General features: G+C 34.4%; 3 protein-coding genes across 3 annotated transcripts; all 3 read left to right on the forward strand.

Moving 5' to 3' along the window:
- The first annotated feature begins 1949 nt into the window (after positions 1–1949).
- On the forward strand, positions 1950–2594 carry LOC129949095 (uncharacterized). Its single transcript, XM_056060336.1, has one exon. The coding sequence runs from the start codon at positions 1950–1952 to the stop codon at positions 2592–2594; it is 645 nt and encodes a 214-aa protein (XP_055916311.1).
- A 338-nt stretch (positions 2595–2932) lies between these two features.
- On the forward strand, positions 2933–3337 carry LOC129949096 (uncharacterized). The gene has a single exon (XM_056060337.1). It carries the CDS (start codon positions 2933–2935, stop codon positions 3335–3337), a length of 405 nt encoding a protein of 134 aa, XP_055916312.1.
- A 16193-nt stretch (positions 3338–19530) lies between these two features.
- Positions 19531–19989, forward strand: LOC129949103 (uncharacterized). Its single transcript, XM_056060350.1, has one exon. The coding sequence runs from the start codon at positions 19531–19533 to the stop codon at positions 19987–19989; it is 459 nt and encodes a 152-aa protein (XP_055916325.1).
- The last annotated feature ends 728 nt before the right edge of the window (positions 19990–20717 follow it).

The following is a 20717-nucleotide window of genomic DNA, read 5'->3' on the forward strand; positions in this document are numbered from 1 at the left end:
TATGTCTTATCCAAGAGCTCGTAGAATATGTCTTTGGTGTCTTCATCTTTCTCCTCTGTTGGGGCATGCGCGCATATTAGGCTTATGTTGGCGAATTTAGCCTTGATGCGTCGTGATGCGCTCGCTCACAATATTGAAACTTGAGACTTTTTGCCTGAATCTAGTTCCAACAACAAATTCACACCCGAATAGACGCTGTCTTTGTTTTTGGTAGCAGTCGCCGTAGTATACATCGAAGTCTCTTACTTTGCGTTTGGCCAGTCTATCCCATTGCACTTCTTGGATGGCGGTAATTTCTGCCTTGCAGCAGTTTAGGACTTCCGCTAATTGTTCGGCTGAACGTGGTCTGTTAAGGGACTTAACATTCCACGTACAGATTCGAAGGTCGTTGTCCTTATTTCGTTTGCTTGGGTTGTCAACAGAATATCCGTCCGTATCCGAGGCTAGTTGGTGTTTCGCTACTAATGTATTTGCGAAAGCAAAAACTTCAAGTAAATGCAAAGAATGTATGGAATCTTCAATTATTGGAATCAATTGATTGCAGTCGAATAATTGAAGAAAAAATGGTTGCAGCCTTTTTAAGGTCAATAAATGATTTATAATCATAGCATTTCAAAAAATTTGCATTCTTTTAAAAGCTTGCTGGATATGTATCTTACGTCAAGTTTTGTAGTAGTTTAAGATCGTTAAAATCGTGAGTTCGAGCTCAACTTTGCAATAGACCTATTTTCTATTTTGTCGTTCTTTGACAGCTGACAACTTTATTGTCAGTGCAATATTGTTTGTTTTATTTTAGAATCTATGTGTAACAGTTTCTTAAGTAGACTTGCTTCTAAATGCACGAATACGCTATGTACATTACGTTTTACAAATTCGTAAGTCGCGATTTATGTCACATGATATCGTAAAATATCCTAAAGTCGGTAAGAAGTCTGTTAACAGCCCGACCAACCTAACGCCTGGTTGTTATTTAGCTATTAACGTTTTGCATTTGTGAATATCTTAGGTTTTCTAACTAAATTCTTTGACATTTTGACAGTTTGGTCATTTGATTTAAGGGTGTGTTCACAGTAAAATTATTAAAAGTCATCGAGTGCCAAAATGGAAAAACCTTTTCTTGTCATACATTGTATGTATAATGATTTACCACTTTAAACATTAAGTACATATATTTTATTAAATAATTACTTCATTTTATTTAAGAGCTAAGGTAACTTAATTCTTAGAATCCATCAATTAAAATGACTCAACTGACAGTTTTTAACAGTCTATTATAATCACTCTCATAGAAAACCATAAAATAGCCACTTAAGAAAAAACAAAAACAATCCAAAGAAGCATCATCAAAAGTTAACACCCGCCTAACACATTTTACTTATGACAATAGAAATAATTGTGAAGGTCTTAAGTTTTTGGTCTCAGCTACTTCCTGATGCTATTTCAAATGATAAAAACATTTACACGCTTGGCTATGTTTTTAGGCAAACAACTTATGTGAGAATTTGCTTAAAAACCCAAATATAGAAAACCCACTTTCAGTTTCAATATTATGTATATGTTAGGTATATAGCGTGACTCAAGGTAGGTCATTAACCGTGGGTCCGTGCGTCGCTCGTCTGCTTGTTCGAGAAGTGAAGCCAGAGAATAAAAATGTAAACAATATGTTGACGAATTTTGACCGAATTTGGAAGATTCTACAAAAAATAACAAATTGAATAAATAAATTTTGCAAAATATAAAATTGCGAACCCAGAAGAAATGCACGCATCGCTTAAGGTTACTTTAGGTAACAAAATCACAAGGTGATCTTGATAGAAAAGATAGAATTTTTGTTGTTTATATAATGAAGTTAACACAAAAGACTGAACATTCAATCTTTTCGAGCTGAGCTAAAGAAATCTGTGTTGGATATTCTAAGAAGCAGCATTGTTGGATTTTTAAACTTCAGAATGATTAACGTAAAACTGTGTGTTTTGAGCTTGATGATAACCCTGGCTTCTTGCCAAACGTCGAATTCAGGAAAAACTGCAGAACCCAGTGGAAGATCAAGACAAGTCCAAGGCGAAGGTCGTTTCTTTCCTCCGTTTGTCGGTGGCTTCGGAGGATTGGGTGGATTTAGACCCGGAGGAATCTTTGGGGGCGGCTTATTTCCGGGTGCATATCCAAGACCAGGATTATTCGGAGGATACTATCCAGGGGGAGGTTACCGTCCAGGTGGATATCGTCCCGGTGGATACTATCCTGGGGGCTATCCAGGTGGTTACGGTGGCGGCGGCGGCGGTGGTTATGGAGGCTATCCACAGTACCCAAGACCTGGTTTCGGAAATCGCCCTTACAACGGATTTGGTGGAGGAGCTGCTGCATCTCCCAGTAACAATCGACCAGGATCCGACAATTCAAACATCAATAATCGCCCGAACGCAACTCCAAGTCTAGGCAATCTGAGTCCAATGCAAGCGGCACTTCTTGGTCAGGCATTAGGTGCTACATTGCGACCGCTATTAGCAGCGAATGGTGGTGCTGGTCTTGGTGCCGGTCAAGGCGACTCGGGTTCTGCGAGTTCACTGGCAGATATTCTCGCTCAACTTGGTTAAGTTTGCATATTTGTTTTTAGCGTAGTCGAAATTGTTTATATAAGAAGTTTCTATTTATTGTAATTTTAAGCAAAAATAAAAAACCACAAAAAGAAAGAAAAGGAAAAAGAACAAATGAAAGTTTATTTAAATTATTCATGACGTATGTAAATTAATTTCTATCTATTCTTTTATGGAATTATAGTCTCTTAATTAATTAATATAATTCATACCTTTCGCCAAAAATTCAACTGAAAATGAGACATTATTTGAAAACCTATAAAAGGGAAGGTTCTTTGGGATTAAGCCATGTAGTCCAATTTTGGAAGACAATAGAGAAAGTACTGTAACAATCCAAGATGTCTAAGTTTTTCGTTGCTTTGCAAATTTTCGGTGTACTGATGGCATTGGCAGTCGCATTCCCAGTTGATTCGGTTGGACAACGTCAAGGCAAACAATATGGCGGTGGATTTGGTGGACCTGGAGGTTTTCAACAAGGAGGCTTCGGTCAAGGTGGATACGGTGGTGGCAACTATGGAGGTGGTATTAACCATGGTGTAGGCGGATATGGTCCAGGAGGTTATGGAGGTGTTCCTGGACATTATGGAGGTGGTCCTGGTGGTCATTATGGAGGTGGCAACAATTACGGACCTGGTATTGGCCAAGGATTTGGAGGACAAGGCAATGGCTTTGGTGGTGGTCCCGCTTATGGAGGTGGATTTGGTGGAAACTACCGCCAACCTTACAACAGACACAGGGGTTGAACTTCTTACAGAAAAATGTACAAAAATAGAATTATTAAGTATTTATTATAAAAAATAAAGAAAACGTTTTTCTTTAATTATCCTCTTTTTACGTATCGTTGATTTTTTGACGTATTAGATTTTTTAAAAGTATCTGAATATTCACTTTCAAAGTCAAAATCAAAATCCACACTTCAATAATTCTACTTTAGAATTTTAGGTCTCCCAAGAGGGCCAAAAGTACAAAGAAATGTACCGTGGACTTATGTCATTAATTTTCTGGGGTTCTGACTTACTTACTGTTATTATTTCCTCAGTTAAGAAATCTAAAGTAAACTTATGGATCGTCTATGTTGGCTTCAGGTCTACAATCCTACCATGAATAGTTTGCTCTTTTGTCCTGTAGACTTGGCATTTAAATTGTGGGCTTCTGACTCCCTTATTGTAATTATTTTCTCATTTAAAAATCACAGTGATGTTATGGCTCATTCGTGTTAATTATAGATCCACAAATTCACTATATGAACTTACAGCTCTCAGAGGCAGAAGTCTATGGAAATGCTTTGTTGTTTTATTGCTTTTAGATTGTGAGCTTCTGACTCCCTTTATTGCAATTATGTCCACAGATACAAATCTACATACAACTTATTGTCCATTACTGTTAGTTATAGATCCCCAATTGTACTAAAGACTTTAAGCTCTCCCTAGAGAGCAAGGAGCCCATAGAAATATTCTGTGGACTTATGGCATTTAAATTGTGGGCATCTGACTCTTTTGTAATAATTATTTCCTCAGTTACGAAATCCAAAGTGAACTTATGGATCATTTGTATTGATTTTAGAACCACAGTTCAGTACGAACTCTTTCCTGGGCCACAATTCCATAGCAACGTCTTGTCGATTGATTGCGTTTAGATTGTAGGCTTCTGACTCTCTAGTTGCAATTATGTGCACAAATCCACAGTGACTCTTTTGTTCATTTCTGTCAATTAGGTTCACAATTCAACTATAGACTTTCAGCTTTCCCAAGGGGGTCGAAAGTCCAAAGAACTTTCTTGTGGAATTATGGCATTCAAAAATCCTAAGTTAACTTATGGACAAACTTTGTATGTACGTTGATTATAGGTCCACAATCCTAAAATGGACTTATTGCTCTCACAAGAGGGTCAGAAATCAATGGAATTGTGTTGTGGACTTAATGCTTTTAGATTGTGGGTTTCTGACTCCCTTATTGCAATGCATCCTCATTTCAGAAAAAACAGCGGTTTTATGGACCGTTTGTGTTGATTTATAGGTCCACAATTCCACTATGGGCTTCCAGCTCCCACAAAAGGGTTAGAAATCGATAGTCATTTCTTTTGGATCAATGGCGTTAAAATTGTGGTTTTCTGTCCTTTTTACATGAAATGGTTTACAATCAAGAAAAATAAAAGTATGAAAACATGACGAAGTAAATGGAATTAAAAATCATAAACAGGGTAGACGGAGTCTTGTCAGCGGTAAAAGGGGCTCACCCGAAAGTGGCGCTTAGTTTGCCACTGCAATTTAATGTTTTTTTTAAACTTATTCCTGGTTCATAAAAAAAGAAATAAAATAAAATAATTATATCAATGCAATAATTTTGCAATAAGTTCTTGTTTTTTTTTCCTTCAATCAATTTATAGGCAATTAAAAAAATATTCTGACGAAATTCAATTTTTTGCGGAACAAGTTTTTAAAATTTTAACAAAAAAAAATAAAAATAAAAACAAACAAGTTTGTTATAATTTTTATTGTTATCAAAAATAAAATTCAATTGTTACTCGAGGCCGATATAATTGATATAAAAAGGGAAGAAATTTCAGGATAATCAACACACTCGCTTTTGAAGTCTCTTAGTTTACTTTCTTTAACACAGACAAAAAAAAAATCAAAGAAGATGCGTTTCTTTATCACAATTGCTGTCATTTTCGCTGTTTTGGCTATTTGCCAAGTTAATGCTGATGATGAGGCCAAGGCTCGTGTAACAAGGCAATTGGCATATGGTCGTCCTGGTTTGGGAGGTATTGGTCTTTCTGGAGGTCGTCCTATTGCTATTGGTGGTCTAGGACTTGCTGCTGGTCGTCCTATTGGTCGTCCTATTGGTAGCCTTGGACGTCCTGGAACTATCGGACTTGGCAGGCCAGGCAGTCTCCATGGTTAAGCTTTTCCAAGATGTCATCAATCAAGAAAAAAATCCGAAAATGTTGTCGACTAAATTCGTAATCTCTTTTTAAAAACTATAACTTCTTTCTAATAAATTTAAATAAAATTTCAATGCAAAAAAAAGCACGAGTAACTTATTTGAAGGGGGGAGATTTAGCTTATTTTTCAGCGTCTTTGGCTGATGAGGTACTTTAACAACGCTCAGAATATGGGCTTCATAGAATTGGTCCACCCGTTTCATATGTTCAATGCATCTTGGCTCTTGGGGATCTATGAATTTTTGTTTTCTGGGTTTTTGTTTAAAATATTAAAGTTGCATTGTTGTTAGATCGTTATAGCTATTAAAAGGGATGTTTTGTTTGACCACAGTGGAATTATTGTTGAATCCTGAATTGATTTAAACAAATCGTTTTTTTTTTTTGAAATTCTATTACTTATATATATTAAATATATGATGGAATCAAAGACAGTTTAAAAGACTAAATTACAATTAAAAATTAAAAAAAGGTTGAAATTAAACTCTACTTTACTATAATTAGTAACTTTAGCAATTTTTTTTTTACCTTTTTACACTTTTGTATATCTTATAAATAAAAATATTAAATCATTTCTTCACTAATTTGTTCGCCCAGCACCAACATACCCACCAAAGGGGACTTAAGCAACTTGTACCTTAATAAATGATTTAAGGAAAAGTATAAACAAAATGTTTTAAAATGTTCCTTATTTTCAAATTCGATGCCTTTTCTTTCTACCAATAATTGTTTATTCGTAGAAGTACACAAAAGAAGGAATTTATAAGATAATAAAATGCCTCTTGGAGGTATACAAAACGTTTAAAGTATGTAACAGAAAACACCTTTCCATAAAAAGGCATTATTTATTTATCTTAAAAGCTTGTAATACATTTTCTTCGAATGTTTATTTTGACATTTCAGGTAGAATTAGTTGTAAGTAGCTTATTTATCTTCCTTAAATTGTTACTGATTGGTTAACTGTCAAAGAAATGGCTTTCTGTGATTGGCCGTTTTGCTTTTTTAACTCAAAATAGAGCTCTAAACAGAGTCCGAGCGTATCGAGCATGCTCTGAACATACTTTGAACAAAGCGTGTTCTGAACGTTCAGAATTATTTTTGAAATACACCTGAACACTTAAGCACTATTCACATGAGCACGACCAACCAATGAACGAATATTTGTCGATTTTGACGCTTCTTTCACATGAGAGTTTTTAATTCGTAGCAAATGAAGTTTGACTTTGACAATTGTTTATTTTTTTTATCATTGTTGTGTTTTACTTTAAAAACAAACGATTGAGAAAATGCGGTCGAAGCTAGTATATTTGTTTAAAAAAAAATTAAAAACAAGAATGATTGTTTTAGGTTGATTACGCGCGATTATTTTATTCATTGCGAGTACCGATAATGTGGAACGCGAATAAAGTTTGACAGTTCGTATCAACTAAAATTCTTTTTTTATTTCAAAAATACATACATGTAACCAAGGCTCAAAAATGTATATATTTTATTTGATATTTCTTATATAAACTTAACTTCTGCTCTAGCCCGAATATTTGTTTGCTCCAATTTGATAGATTGATTTTTTTCTTGAATTTCACCTGTCAAATGCTTGTGTTCAGCATTCTATTCTATTATTTTATTCTGAACTCATAAAGCACGCTCTGAAAAAGCTCAGAACACGGTCAGAACGAAAACAGAAACACAACTTTGAAGCTTTGTAAATTAAAAAGAATTAAGCACCAGTTCTTTTCAGCTTTTAAGGAACTTGAAGCTTGTGTGAGGAGTTTTCTTATTTGTTATTGTTTTCGTACCCTATTTTTATATATCTACAGGTAGCTTTGTGAATTAAATGTAAGAAGTTTGAAATAAATGACGTTTGGCAAACAGGCAGCCAGAGCTTGGTCTAAATGCATGTTCGAAGAGTAAATTTGACTATACAGGCATTGACTTTTTACCTGACAGAGCAAAAGAACAAAATAAAAGAAGAAACAAATTTTATTTAAGTAATAAAATTCACATCGAAATCTGTGTTCGTTTTGCTTACATATTTTAATTTTTTGACAGCTTTTTCACACTTGTTCAGTAAGGTATCTAAAATTCTCCTTTTCAAGATAGCCTATCCAACATGCGATTGAATGTAGACAGTACCTATGACACTTGTTTATTGACGTTGTGTATTTTGACTGCGTTCAATCTCAGACAGATAGGCTATCCGGAGACCTTTTTGTTAGTGTTTTATGTAAAATAAACAGCTGAGACGTCAAAAAAGGCATCCAAATGTATCCAAGAATTTCTGGAGTATGTAGGTATCTGACAGAACAGCTTACAACACATGATTGAATTTCAAGAAACTTGAAAATTGATTTCAGCTTTTTGTATTTGGTGGTAAACAAAAAAATAAAAAATGTTAGTTAAAGTTGTATTTGAGGATGTTCTGTACATACATAATAGACGATGAGGAAGCTATTTACTCTGAATTTTAGAAGGTAATTATGATATAAACGGTGATTTTTTAAGAGCTTGAGAACTTTAAAAAAAAACGCATAAAATTTGCAAAATCTCATCGATTCTTTATTTAAAACGTTAGATTGGTCCATGACTTTTACTTTTTGAAGATAATTTCATTTAAATGTTGACCGCGGCTGCGTCTAAGGTGGTCCATTCGGAAAGTCCAATTTTGGGTAACTTTGTCGAGCATTTCGGCCGGAATAGCCCGAATTTCTTCGGAAATGTTGTCTTCCAAAGCTGGAATAGTTGCTGGCTTATTTGTGTAGACTTTAGACTTGACGTAGCCTCACAAAAAATAGTCTAAAGGCGTCAAATCGCATGATCTTGGTGGCCAACTTACCAGTCCATTCCTTGAGATGAATTGTTCTCCGAAGTTTTACCTCAAAATGGCCATAGAATCGCGAGCTGTGTGGCATGTAGCGCCATCTTGTTGAAACCACATGTCAACCAAGTTCAGTTCCATTTTTGGCAACAAAAAGTTTGTTAGTATTGAACGATAGCGATCGCCATTCACCGTAACGTTGCGTCCAACAGCATCTTTGAAAAAATACGGTCCAATGATTCCACCAGCGTACAAACCACACCAAACAGTGCATTTTTCGGGATGCATGGGCAGTTCTTGAACGGCTTCTGGTTGCTCTTCACTCCAAATGCGGCAATTTTGATTATTTACGTAGCCATTCAAACAGAAATGAGCCTCATCGCTGAACAAAATTTGTCGATAAAAAAGCGGATTTCCTGCCAACTTTTCTAGGGTCCATTCACTGAACATTCGACGTTGTGGCAGATCGTTCGGCTTCAGTTCTTGCACGAGCTGTATTTTATACGGTTTTACACCAAGATCTTTGCGTAAAATCTTCCATGTGGTCGAATAACACAAACCCAATTGCTGCGAACGGCGACGAATCGAGATTTCACGGTCTTCAGCAACACTCTCAGAAACAGACGCAATGTTCTCTTCTGTACGCACTGTACGCATTCGTGTGGTTGGTTTAATGTCCAATAAAGTAAACTGAGTGCGAAACTTGGTCACAATCGCATTAATTGTTTGCTCACTTGATCGATTATGTAGACCATAAATCGGACGTAAAGCCCGAAACACATTTCGAACCGAACACTGATTTTGGTAATAAAATTCAATGATTTGCAAGCGTTGCTCGTTAGTAAGTCTATTCATGATGAAATGTCAAAGCATACTGAGCATCTTTCTCTTTGACACCATGTCTGAAATCCCACGTGATCTGTCAAATACTAATGCATGAAAATCCTAACCTCAAAAAAATCACCCTTTATTTGTTAACTTCAAACTTAGCCTATTTTGCTCTCGTTTTGTAGATTACCAATTTGCTAGGTCTTACCTTTAGTCTAGTGCCTAGCATTCTGAAGTTAAAGAACCTCATCTTGTTCCAGAGATAGAACAAAATACATTAATCTTGTGGAAATAAATAAATCTAACTTTTTTGTTTTGATGCATAAAAGCAGACAGAGGGGGACAGCTTGTGGAGCTACAAGCAAATAAAGTCGCTGAAAGGAAAGGTAAGTTATTCTTTCAGATAATTTAAAACCCCAAAGAAGAACCACTCTATTCCCTTATTTTAGGGTTGGGAACATTAATCACTTCTGCTGTTCTTAAAGGAGTGCCAAAAGAGAAAGGACCAGCTCTGAGACCTGAAAACCCGGCCGAGAACATTTTTTCAAGACATTGCAAAAGTTCTTGAAGAACATGGGTCAATTTTTGATTAGAAGGAATTGGACATAAAATTAAAAAGTATGAAAAAGCTCTACAACATTATCACAGACAATAACAAGAAAACGCCGACAGGTCGAGCGCGAATGAATTAGCCATACTTGAGATGATGGCTGAAATTTACCTGAACGAGGCACAAGTTAGTGACACCGAAAAAATAAGTTCCCTAGAGTCATCCTCTGGGGTCTATCCGAGTTTGTCCTCGATCTCATCTTCGGTTGAGAGCCCTAGTCTACATTCAAGAAAAAAAAGCAGTGGAACCTCTAATTTCAAAAAAAAAATGTTGACATCGAAGAAAACAAATGAAAAGTAACCGAATACTTGCTGATTTGCAGGAATTCAGAAAGCTTAAAAAAGAGAAATATAAGCAATAAAGCTGAGAGTAAGTTTTTCTTTAAATTCGCAATACTAGAATTAATTTAAAGTCTCAGAAGTTAAATTTTACAGAAGACTGACAGAACTAAGTGCCTCATTTTTTTATGAGTAAAGTGAAGAAATTTTTCATTAATTTAAATAGTATAAGTTAAGTAAGCAATTAAGCAATCAATATTGTTTTTTCTTAGGTTAAGTTTTAATGAAGTGATAATTTTGTTTTTTATTTATTGATATCGTTTTTTTTTATGGAATGGATGTAATTTATATTGTATCTCAGCATTAAATATAGAGGTAACTTTTTATTATTTTCGATGATAATATTTTCGAATTAATCGCTTTCTGATATATCAAGCACAACATCGTGCATATCATCCGGACTATGTAATTGTATATGGTTATGCAAAATACAACAATTTTACTTTAGACGGTGAAATCGTGCTTTCAATAAACTAAACGTTCTTTCAATGGTTACTCGAGCTGGACTTGTCTCGGTGTTAATGGACATTGTCAGGAAATGGTGTAACCAAATAATTTTTTAGAGGATAAGCTGCGCCGCCTCGTAAATGATATTCCCCAAATATAATTTCATCCATCTGATGTTTCAAAAAACTCTTGAGTCGTGTTGTCTTCCTGGATCTGTGAACATTGGTTTTGTGAAACAACAACGGTCATCACAAACACCTTCAAAAAACGGAAAATCGAAATTATGAAGCATTTTTCAATCATTTAACTTAAAAAAAACCTACCTATGTTAGGCTATTGACAAGCGGATAGGGAAGTAAATTGATAGAACTTTATCTTCAACTTATCAATTTGTGCAAGAGATCCTTATAATTTCAAATCATTAAGCAATTCATAATAGATATCAAGACTAGTTTGTTCACATTTTATTGGCTATTCTATTTGAAGGTGCCCCTTGAATTGGTTTTAAGGAAGTGTTGAATAACCAAACGTATATATATTGCAACAAAAGTTCTGGCGTTATTCTCACCATCAAGCTAAAACTTTATGCACTGTGAACAAACCAACTCAAAATCTTACCGCAAAGCAACTTCTGTTCATTCGGAAATTAGATCGAAATTCTTCCAAACTATATCTAGGAATTGTCTCTTTCTAATAGTCCTCGTTTCTGTTAGTATAGTTTTCTGTTAAACGTAAATCGTTGAAAACCGGAGATTTCGCAAGTAAATTATTAATCGTATAGAATTCCAATTGGAAATTTATCATAGTTTACAGATAAGGTTATCTCTTATATACTAAATTGTTACGCACCTATCAATTCATCATCGTCCGACGAATCAGTTGAACTATACATATATTAAATGTTTAATCTTACAACAATTTCGACTTCGAAGCTTTATTTGCTATGAAAATAATTAATGTGTGATGTAACTGCAATAAAAACTGCAGCCGCACTAGATCTTAAATATTATCATTTGTCAATTCTGATTCAATAAATTACATGTATTAGGTTTGAAATAATTTTAATTTATTTTTAAACTCATAAACATTATGAGTTGATGGCACATGTTCTAATCAAATTGAAATGTCAAAAATACTTTATGACGCCAAAGTTAAAATAGCCTAATTCGTGTGGTTCTTTTAGGTTGTGTTATGAATATTGTACACTCAACATTTTGACAGCGATTTTTGATGAAATTTGTTGCAACTGCTGATTTTGAAATTTGGTAATACTCTTCGATTTGACATTAATTTTATATTGAACGTTTTGACGTATTTGACATTTCACCAAACATCTATGAACGTAGTTCTTGTGGACTTAAAAACCTCAACGGTCTAATTACAATTTTATAGATTTTGTTTTTAAGGGGAAATTTGTTTTAAACTAGAAAAAAGACATTTTTTTTACTCTGCAAAAAAGTTAGTTAATTTTTTCACTGCAAAATCCAGAATCACAGTAGAGTATTGATTTAAATTGTATTATAATTAAATTTAATTTGTAGAGTTGAGTGGTTAAGATGTTTTACGGGTTGGATATATTCTTTTATTTTATTTTATTTTGTTACCATATTTGTTTATATTTATTTTATATAATAATTTTAAATGGTAGGTTAAAAAAATAAAAGAGCAGCTTAACAAATGTTTAAAAGAACAAGTTATAAAACTGTTTATCAAACAAATAATCTTACTTATAGTCATTTTTGAAACAAGTTTTGCAAATCTGATTACTATTTATTGTTGTTTTCTAAGACAAGTAAAAATATTTGATACTTTGAAATTAATATAAAAACAAAATCAATCTTAGAATAACCTCACTTAAAGTTTTAAAATCTTAAGATGCGTTTCTTAATTGCTTTATTCTTCGCAATCTTGGCTATTTGCCAAGTTTCTGCTGATCTTAAATATACTCGAGTTGCAAGGCAAGTCGGAGCCCATGGTCGTCCTGGTACCGGAGGTATTGGCCTTTCTGGAGCTGGTCATCGTGTTGGTGGCCTAGGTCTTGGTGGGGCCATTGGTGCTGGTCATTCTGGAGCTATTGGTGGTAGACTTAGTAGGCAAGGTTAAGCTGTTTTTTTTGTATTTGATTTAACATTCCATACGATTGTTTATAACTAAGTATTAATTTTTACTTTTGTGTACTTTTTTGGATTGTTTGTTATAAAATAAAATAAATTTTGATAATTTTATAAAAAGCAAAGTGAATTTGTGTATTAATTTTGTTTTAATGGTTTTTGTCAAAGAACCGAAAGCTTGGACCTCTTAAAACCCATCCACGTTTAATTAGTAACAGGTTGAAGTGACCAATCTTTCAACAGTTCAATATATCTGATATGTCAATTATCATGAAACAATTTTCGCTGAAGAAGAAGAAAATTTCTAAATTTTCCTCATGTTCGAAAATTGAGACTGTGAAAAATTTTAAAACCAAATTCCTTCGAATTTGTTTAAAACATCAAGAATTAAGTTTCTGAAGACACAGGCTTTCATTTCAATGTCTAGGATTTAATTAAGAATCCTAATTACGGTATTCATATGATTAAATTTATTGATATTTCGATATGAAATAATTTGAATGAAGATAGAAGAACAAGTTTTTTTTCAGAAATGTTTAGTTTAGAGTATCAGTACCTTTATTATGTCATGATTCATGATGATTTTTTTTCAAATTTCAAACAAGTTTCTAATAACTTTTATCCACAATAAAAAAAGCAAACCAAAATTCTATATAAAAAGAAGAGAAATTTTAGAATAGCCAACACTTTAAGTGTTGAGTTCTTTGAAAACTTTTTTAAAACTCAAAAACATGGGTGGTTTCTTGGTCAATTTTTCGGTATTGTTAGTAGTTTTGGTACTTTTGAAAGTTAATGCTGAAGATGTTGGAAAAAATGTTTACGATGAACCAGTATTTCGTGTAACAAGACAATTACCCAGTGGCTATATAGGTAACATTGCTAAAGGTGGTGTAAGAAGCGAAGTTTCTGCTGAAAGTATTGGCCTTCATCCAGGTAGTAATCTAATTTCAAGTGGTGCTCTTCGTTCTGGAACTAGTGGAGTGAGCATACCAGGTATATTGGCTTAGCTGATTAGTTTTGGTTGTTTGAACTTCTTTAATAGAAAACATGAATAAATCAACAAAATTGAAAACTTTTATATTTTTTTTGTAAAATTAAAATAAACTAACTGGTATAATAAAAGCAAAGGAATTACTTTTAGCTTGCTTATTTGTTTGACGATTTGAGTACCACAGTTATCTTAATATTAATCCAAAAATGTCACGAAGATAGAGCTCCAGCTAATCTTCAATTCATTAAAGGTAAAGAATTCAGAAGGTTTCGATGGTACATCCAACATTGTACTACGACATTTACCTCAGGAAGCTGTGAATATTTATACCACTCTGTTTAGCAACGTTCTGAATAATGCATATTATCCGGTCCGTTGGAGAACAGCTGTGGTATATCCTCTCCCGAAAAAGGGAAAGGACAACTCCAATCCGGTGAATCTCTGGTCGATATGTCTTCCGCCGAGTATCATTAAGGTATTTGAGAAGGTTATAAATAGAGCTCTGTCCCAGTGGGCTGAGAACAACAAAACAATTGCGGATAATCAGTTCGGCTTTAAAGGGGCCATGATACTATTCATGCTGCGTCTAAGCTTGTTACTGATATCCAGTGGAAAAAATCTAAAAGGCAAAGTACGGGTGCTTGTCTGTACTTGGAGAAAGCCTTTGACACCGTATGGTTATAGGATCTGTTGCTATAGTTAAACAGACTTCAAATAAGTAAACTGTTGTATATTATGCTTTATGACATGCTTAATGGTAGACGGTTTATTTTCAAAATTGGCAATGTAACATCTACCGAAATCTTTGGTATTAAAAAAGCTCTGCAAAAGGGGGCGGTTAACTCGCCGACGTACGCCGACGACTTAATTGCGTACATACTCGCCCCAAAAATTGAGGTTAGTAAGATACTTTTGCAGGGTGACTTCGACAAGATTCAGCAATGTTACGATGACTGGAAGTTGAAAACCAACTTTCAGAAATGCAAAACAATTCTGTTCAGGACTCCACTGCATGGAGCCTCAAAGGATTCGAGAAAAAAGTGGAAAAATCTAGTGATCGTTTGACACATAGACATGGTGTGACAAATCAATAGCCGCTGGCGAATAAAATTGTAGTAAAGTACTTTGGCATCTGGTTGGATCAGTACTTGTATTTCGACAGACATATGAGTGCTGCTCTTGCCAGAGCTATAGGAGCCTTTACCCTGATAAAACGGTTGTTATTTAGCAGCAGAAAAGGGAAAAGATACGGGTGTTTGAGAGACAATGTCTGCGCCGTTGCCTTGGACTACACAGAATACAAGAGTCGGAGTACAAACATTACTATTCCAACCAGGTTCTATACAATAGAGCCAATATAAACAGAATAGATAATTTCTTGCTGAAGCTTGGTAGAGGTCACATTGCGAGAGCGATGTCGTCAAATAACAGCTTACTACCCCAACAATGAGTACTGCGAAAGTGCACGTTTAAGTGGCAACATTCCGGCCGATGCTTTCTCTATTTAAAAAAAAATCAATCCAAAAATCTGATTGTTTAAATCGAAGGACTTCATCGGTCCGCATTAATAATACAGTGTAACTTTTCGAGATTATTTTTAAAGAAAAGTCCAGAAAAGTCCACAGTCGATCAAATATTCACATTATGGCAGATGCTGGAAATACACCAAGAATGCCAAATTGACACCCACCATCTTTTTATCGATTTCAAGGCCGCATATGATAGCATCTACAGGGACGAGCTGTATAGAGCCATGTCTAGTTTTGGGATCAATGACAAACTAGTCCGTTTGTGCAGGATGACCATGGAGAATTCACGCTGCTCCATAAAGGTTGAAAACAACTTAACAGAACCTTTCGATGTCAAAAAAGGTTTTAGACAAGGTGATGCGCTGTCATGCGATTTTTTTAACATCGTGCTTGAAAGAATAGTGCAGAGCTCACACGTCAACACTAGAGGCACTATCTTTCAAAAGTCTGTCCAATTACTAGCATATGCTGATGACATTGACATAATCGGAAGAACCCAGCGTGATGTCAATCGGGCTTTTTGTGAGTATTGAGGCAGAGGCGGAAAAAATGGGTTTTACGGTTAATAAGGGGAAAAAAAGTACATGCTGTCGTCAAGAAAGGACATACAACACCGACGTTTTGGTCAAAACGTCACCATCAACAGAAGTAAGTTTGAGGTAGTCAAAGACTTCGTCTATCTAGGCTCCGCTGTAAACGCAGTAAACAACACTAGCGCTGAGATCAAACGAAGAATAACTCTTGATAACTGCTGTTTCTTTGGGCTAAGAAAGCAATTGAGTGGAAAAGTCCTCTCTCGAAGGACCAAAGTGTCGCTATATAAGACCCCTATCATCGTCGTCCTGCTATACAGTGCTGATATGGACTATGACAAAAGCGGTTGAAAGCTTCTTGGGTCGGTTCGAGATAAAAGTTCTTCGTGTGATCTACGGTCCCGTATGCATCGAAGGGGAGTGGAGGAGAAGATCGAACGACGAGCTGTTCGGGCTGTACAGCGACGTAGACTTAGCCAAAAGTTTAAAAGTCCAACGACTAAGATGGCTGGTTCACGTAGAGCTCATGGAAATCAATGCTCCGGCCCGGAAAGTCTTCGAATCCACACCCAGAGGACAGCGCAGTAGAAGACCGCGGATTAGGTAACGTGCACAAGTCGAAAGTGACCTCACCCAACTTGGAGCTCGAAACTGGAGACATCTAGCTAGGGACCGAGCTATATGAAGAAGTTTGTTGGGTGAGGCCCTAGTTCACACAGGACTGTAGCGCCACCTTAAGTAAGTAAGTAATTGTTTTTTTTTTTATCAGATCGTGTGTTTGTTACTATATTTAAAACATTAATTCTTGTACTGAATATTTTCCAAGATTTAAAGACTTCTAGCAGATCAACTTTCAAATTCTTATTTCTAAGCTGAAGAAAAATTATCCTCAACTTTAACTTTGATATCAACTTTAGAGTTGAAGAGTTTGAGAAAAGTTGAAAAAGAGTGAAGAAATCGTCCCTTAAAGTTTTTGTCAATTCTTTTTAGTAATTATATTCGATTTAAAGTTTAACCGCGACTTTAAAGAGACTCTCGTAGTTCAAGTTATGACCGTTATAAATAACATCTAGTGCTAAATTTTTTTAAAAGAACAAGTTATAGAATAGTTCAGAAAATAATTAATGTTAATCTTTAAAACAAGTCGATGATTTCATAACTTTTTTTTGTTATTGTTAAAAAGTAATTTTTTTTGAAGATAATATAAAAAGGAATTCAATTTTCAAAATAGCATCACTTAAAATTTTGAAGTCTTGCCATAAAGTTTATTAAAAAAACAAAAAAAAAAAATATACAAGATGCGTTTCTTGATCACTTTGGCGATATTATTTGTAGTTTTGGCTATTTACCAAGTTGTAGCTGATAGATCAAGTGAAGAAAAACTGGTTTATCGTGTAACAAGGCAAATTCCAGAGCACTCTTCAGGTGTTCCTTATTAATAAAACAGAAGTCTTCTAGTGCTATTATAATAATCGAAGCAATCAATAAAATTCTTTAAAAACTTGATATATTCTTAGTTTTATTTTCTTACTCGTGTTATAAGTGAAATTTGTGGTATTTTCTACTGTACAGGAGGGTTTTCACTTAGAGACGACCTGTTAAAGCAATCATTGAAATCAATTCGGATAATGTTTGAATTTCCATTATTTGACAGCGTTTACTTTTGCTTTTAAATTAAATATACAAACAAATTACAATGATCGATTGAAAATTACTCAAAGAATTTTGTTTAAAAAATATACAATGCATTTTTCTATTTTCCTGACCGAAATTCATTTTCTTAAACAGCTGATTCTATTTTATTAAAAAATGAAACGAATCACTCCACTTATTTTTATGTCAATGTTACACAATTCTAATGACCAGTTTCTGTCAGAAAAAAGTTTTTTTATACTTCAGTGAGGCAATTTTTATTCAATGACAGCTATTTTCAATAATAGCTATAAATTACCTGTTAAAAAATGTCAATCACTGGTTTCTATGATCATAGCTGTCACTGCCCATTAGTGCCTTTTTCACGACTTTTCATTTGTAAAACTTCAATTCTATAAGGTCGCAGTTATAGATATCATCGTCATTTTTTTGACAGGTCATTTATAGCGATCCTTGAAAATTTCTATCATTGAACAAAATTTCTTCAATGAAATCAACTGAACAATTTTTCTAACAGAAATTTTCCATTGGGTAAAATTGAAACACAAAAATGTAAGTGGAACGTTTCGATTAATTGTTTAAAATAATAAAATTTGCTGTTCAGGAAAAATAAAGTGTCCATTCAAATATTACCGAAAAGGAATATGCTAAGAAATCTTTTCAATAGAAGTCGTGATTAATATTTTCTAATGATTCCCTACTACGATGATTACGTCTTTGGACTTTCAAAACCAATAAACTTCAACCGTAACGATTTATAATGCAAAACTAAAAAATTTAGGCTTTAATTTTTACACTTCAAAAAATTCACGATTAGTTAACTGATATACCTATTTGTTTTTTCTTTTAACAAAGGATGACTGTCCAAACCCTAGAGAATTATTCTCACTATATTCAACATTTATAAAGAACCTGTCCAGCAGCCTCTGGGAGAAAGCTTTGATGACACTTCCAACACTCCTTGATAGAGACTGAGTTTTACCTTTCTATACGGTTGATGGCCGACCGCCAACGAGGGAAACGTTAGAACAGCAATTAAGTTGGGTGTTAAAATTGTTCTCGTTACTTGGTTCTTACGCGTTTTATCCTTGTTTGTGCGAAAAGTCAAATGAAGAACAGTTAGGCCCGTTTGTGATGAATTATCCGAAATATACCATTAAGCTTATATAATCAACTAGTTTATCAACATAGGTAAAGTTTTGCAAACTCCGATGGCCGGAGTAGACCATTCCTCCTTTGCAAAGATGTCATAGGCCTGTACGCCTGCTGCCTTTGGGGTGCAATATTGGAGGGCATGTCGGCCAACAATGGAGAAAGATAGAGAACCTTGTTGAACGAGGCCCGTAACGAATTCTTGTTGTGTCAGAATGATGGAGTTCACCGACAAAAACTGACGAAGTAAATAAATAATTTGTCAGCAGTTTCCTTAAAGATTATAAACACTTTTTCTCAAAGTAAATTGTGACATTTCAAACTTCGAGTGATATTTTGGAACACTTTAACAATTCTTGGGCAACAATGAAATAAAAATATAACCATTCAGATTCAATCTCAAAAGACAATTGATAAAATACAAATTTACCTACGATATCGAAACCTCAAAACCATACTGGTCTGATGAACTGTTTTCTTAAAACGACATATATTATTTATAACCACAAGTTTTTAAGGGAACCCCCAAATTTAAAGAACTGTTAAGCTTTTACGATTTATATTGTTATTGTTATCTTTTAGCTTATATAGGATTATAAATCCTAGTTCTTGAATTTCATAATATTACCTTATCAAATAAATTAATTGTTTATAAATGACAATCAAAACAAAAACAAATAATACGTAACAATTTTTGAATATATTTCACAATTTGGAATCAAGTTCTTTTAGCTTTGCGCATTAACCTCTTTGTCATCACATCTCACATCCAAAAACCACAAAATAATAATAATAATATTATTATTATTTTATATCGAACGGAAAGAACCCAAAAATAAGTTTATTTAAATTTTATGTTGATAGATCAAGAATTGGGGAACTATTCTGATGTCCTATAAAAACCCATTGGAATTGTGATAATGCTATCATTTGATTTTGAACCTCTTAACTAAGTTACCTTAATTTATAGTATTAACATTCAATTAAAGATGAATCGGTTTATAATTTTTGCTGTACTGGCTATCTTGGCCTTTGTTCAAGCTGACATTGGAAACCAACAAGAAGACCACCATCGAGTTAGGAGACAATTTGGAAATGGAGGTTTTGGAAATGGAGGCTTTGGAAATAGTGGTGGACTAGGAGGTGGTCGAGGTGGTGGATTTGGAGGAGGTCTCGGTGGAGGACGAGGAGGAGGATTTGGAGGCAACAGTGGTTTGGGAGGTTTTGGTGGCCAAAATGGAGGTTTCGGTGGTCAAAATGGAGGATTCGGTGGCCAAAATGGAGGTTTTGGTGGTGGCCGCGGAGGAGGTGGTTTCGGTGGACGAGGAGGTGGTTTCGGTGGCCCAGGAGGTGGTTTCGGCAGTCAAGGAGGTGGTTTCGGTAGCCAAGGAGGTGGTTTTGGAGGCCGTCCAGGAGGTTTTGGAAACCAAGGAGGATTCCTTGGATAAACCAATTTTAGCTATGCTTATACCTACTTTTAATTTAAATATAGATAATAAAATTTTAAACTACCTGTTATTTGATAAGAACAAACTTAATCTGTTTTTTCTTTATAAACTTTTGATAACCAGTATCCTGCCAGAAATATTGAAAATTAGATAAATCTCAAAATCTCTTCATATGACACTTTTGTTCTTTTACGCTTTTGGTCCTGATACAAATGGTGTCCCATCTCATTTTAACCAATCTTAATTGTAAGTTTTCCTTCGTGAAATTCACAATTTGAAAATATTCATTTTACTGAACGTTGACATTGATTTAAGGCTGAGTTCACAGTGAAAATTGTCTAATTTGAGATTTGACGTTTAAGTTTCTAGTAAACTTTAATAGTTTCTAGAAATGACGAAAAAGTTAAGGTGTTGAAAAAGCAAAACTTTATATCTATAGTTTCCAAGTTCATAGTTATAACAACTGTCATTTCAAAAACTGGACTTGAATATTTACATATTTGTGCTTTGGGATGTCTAATCTCCTTTAAATTATTCGTAAATGTTCTTCCTCGCAAACTTCTCCATCATTAGTACCTTTCTTTTATAGAAATCTTTGACATTGACAATTTGGAAATTAGCTTAAGGGTGCGTTCATAGTGAAAGCTTACATTTGTCAAACCTGAGAATTGACATTTAAGTTTCTTTAAGCTTTATCGATCTTAATTTTAAACAAAAATTAGCTTTTT

Source organism: Eupeodes corollae, chromosome 3, assembly GCF_945859685.1.
Source record: "Eupeodes corollae chromosome 3, idEupCoro1.1, whole genome shotgun sequence".
Lineage (NCBI taxonomy): Eukaryota > Metazoa > Arthropoda > Insecta > Diptera > Syrphidae > Eupeodes > Eupeodes corollae.

Excerpts from the sequence above, each read along its gene's own strand:
- LOC129949103 (XM_056060350.1), top strand. The coding sequence starts at position 19,531 with ATGAATCGGTTTATAATTTTTGCTGTACTGGCTATCTTGGCCTTTGTT.
- LOC129949095 (XM_056060336.1), top strand. The coding sequence starts at position 1,950 with ATGATTAACGTAAAACTGTGTGTTTTGAGCTTGATGATAACCCTGGCT.
- LOC129949096 (XM_056060337.1), top strand. The coding sequence starts at position 2,933 with ATGTCTAAGTTTTTCGTTGCTTTGCAAATTTTCGGTGTACTGATGGCA.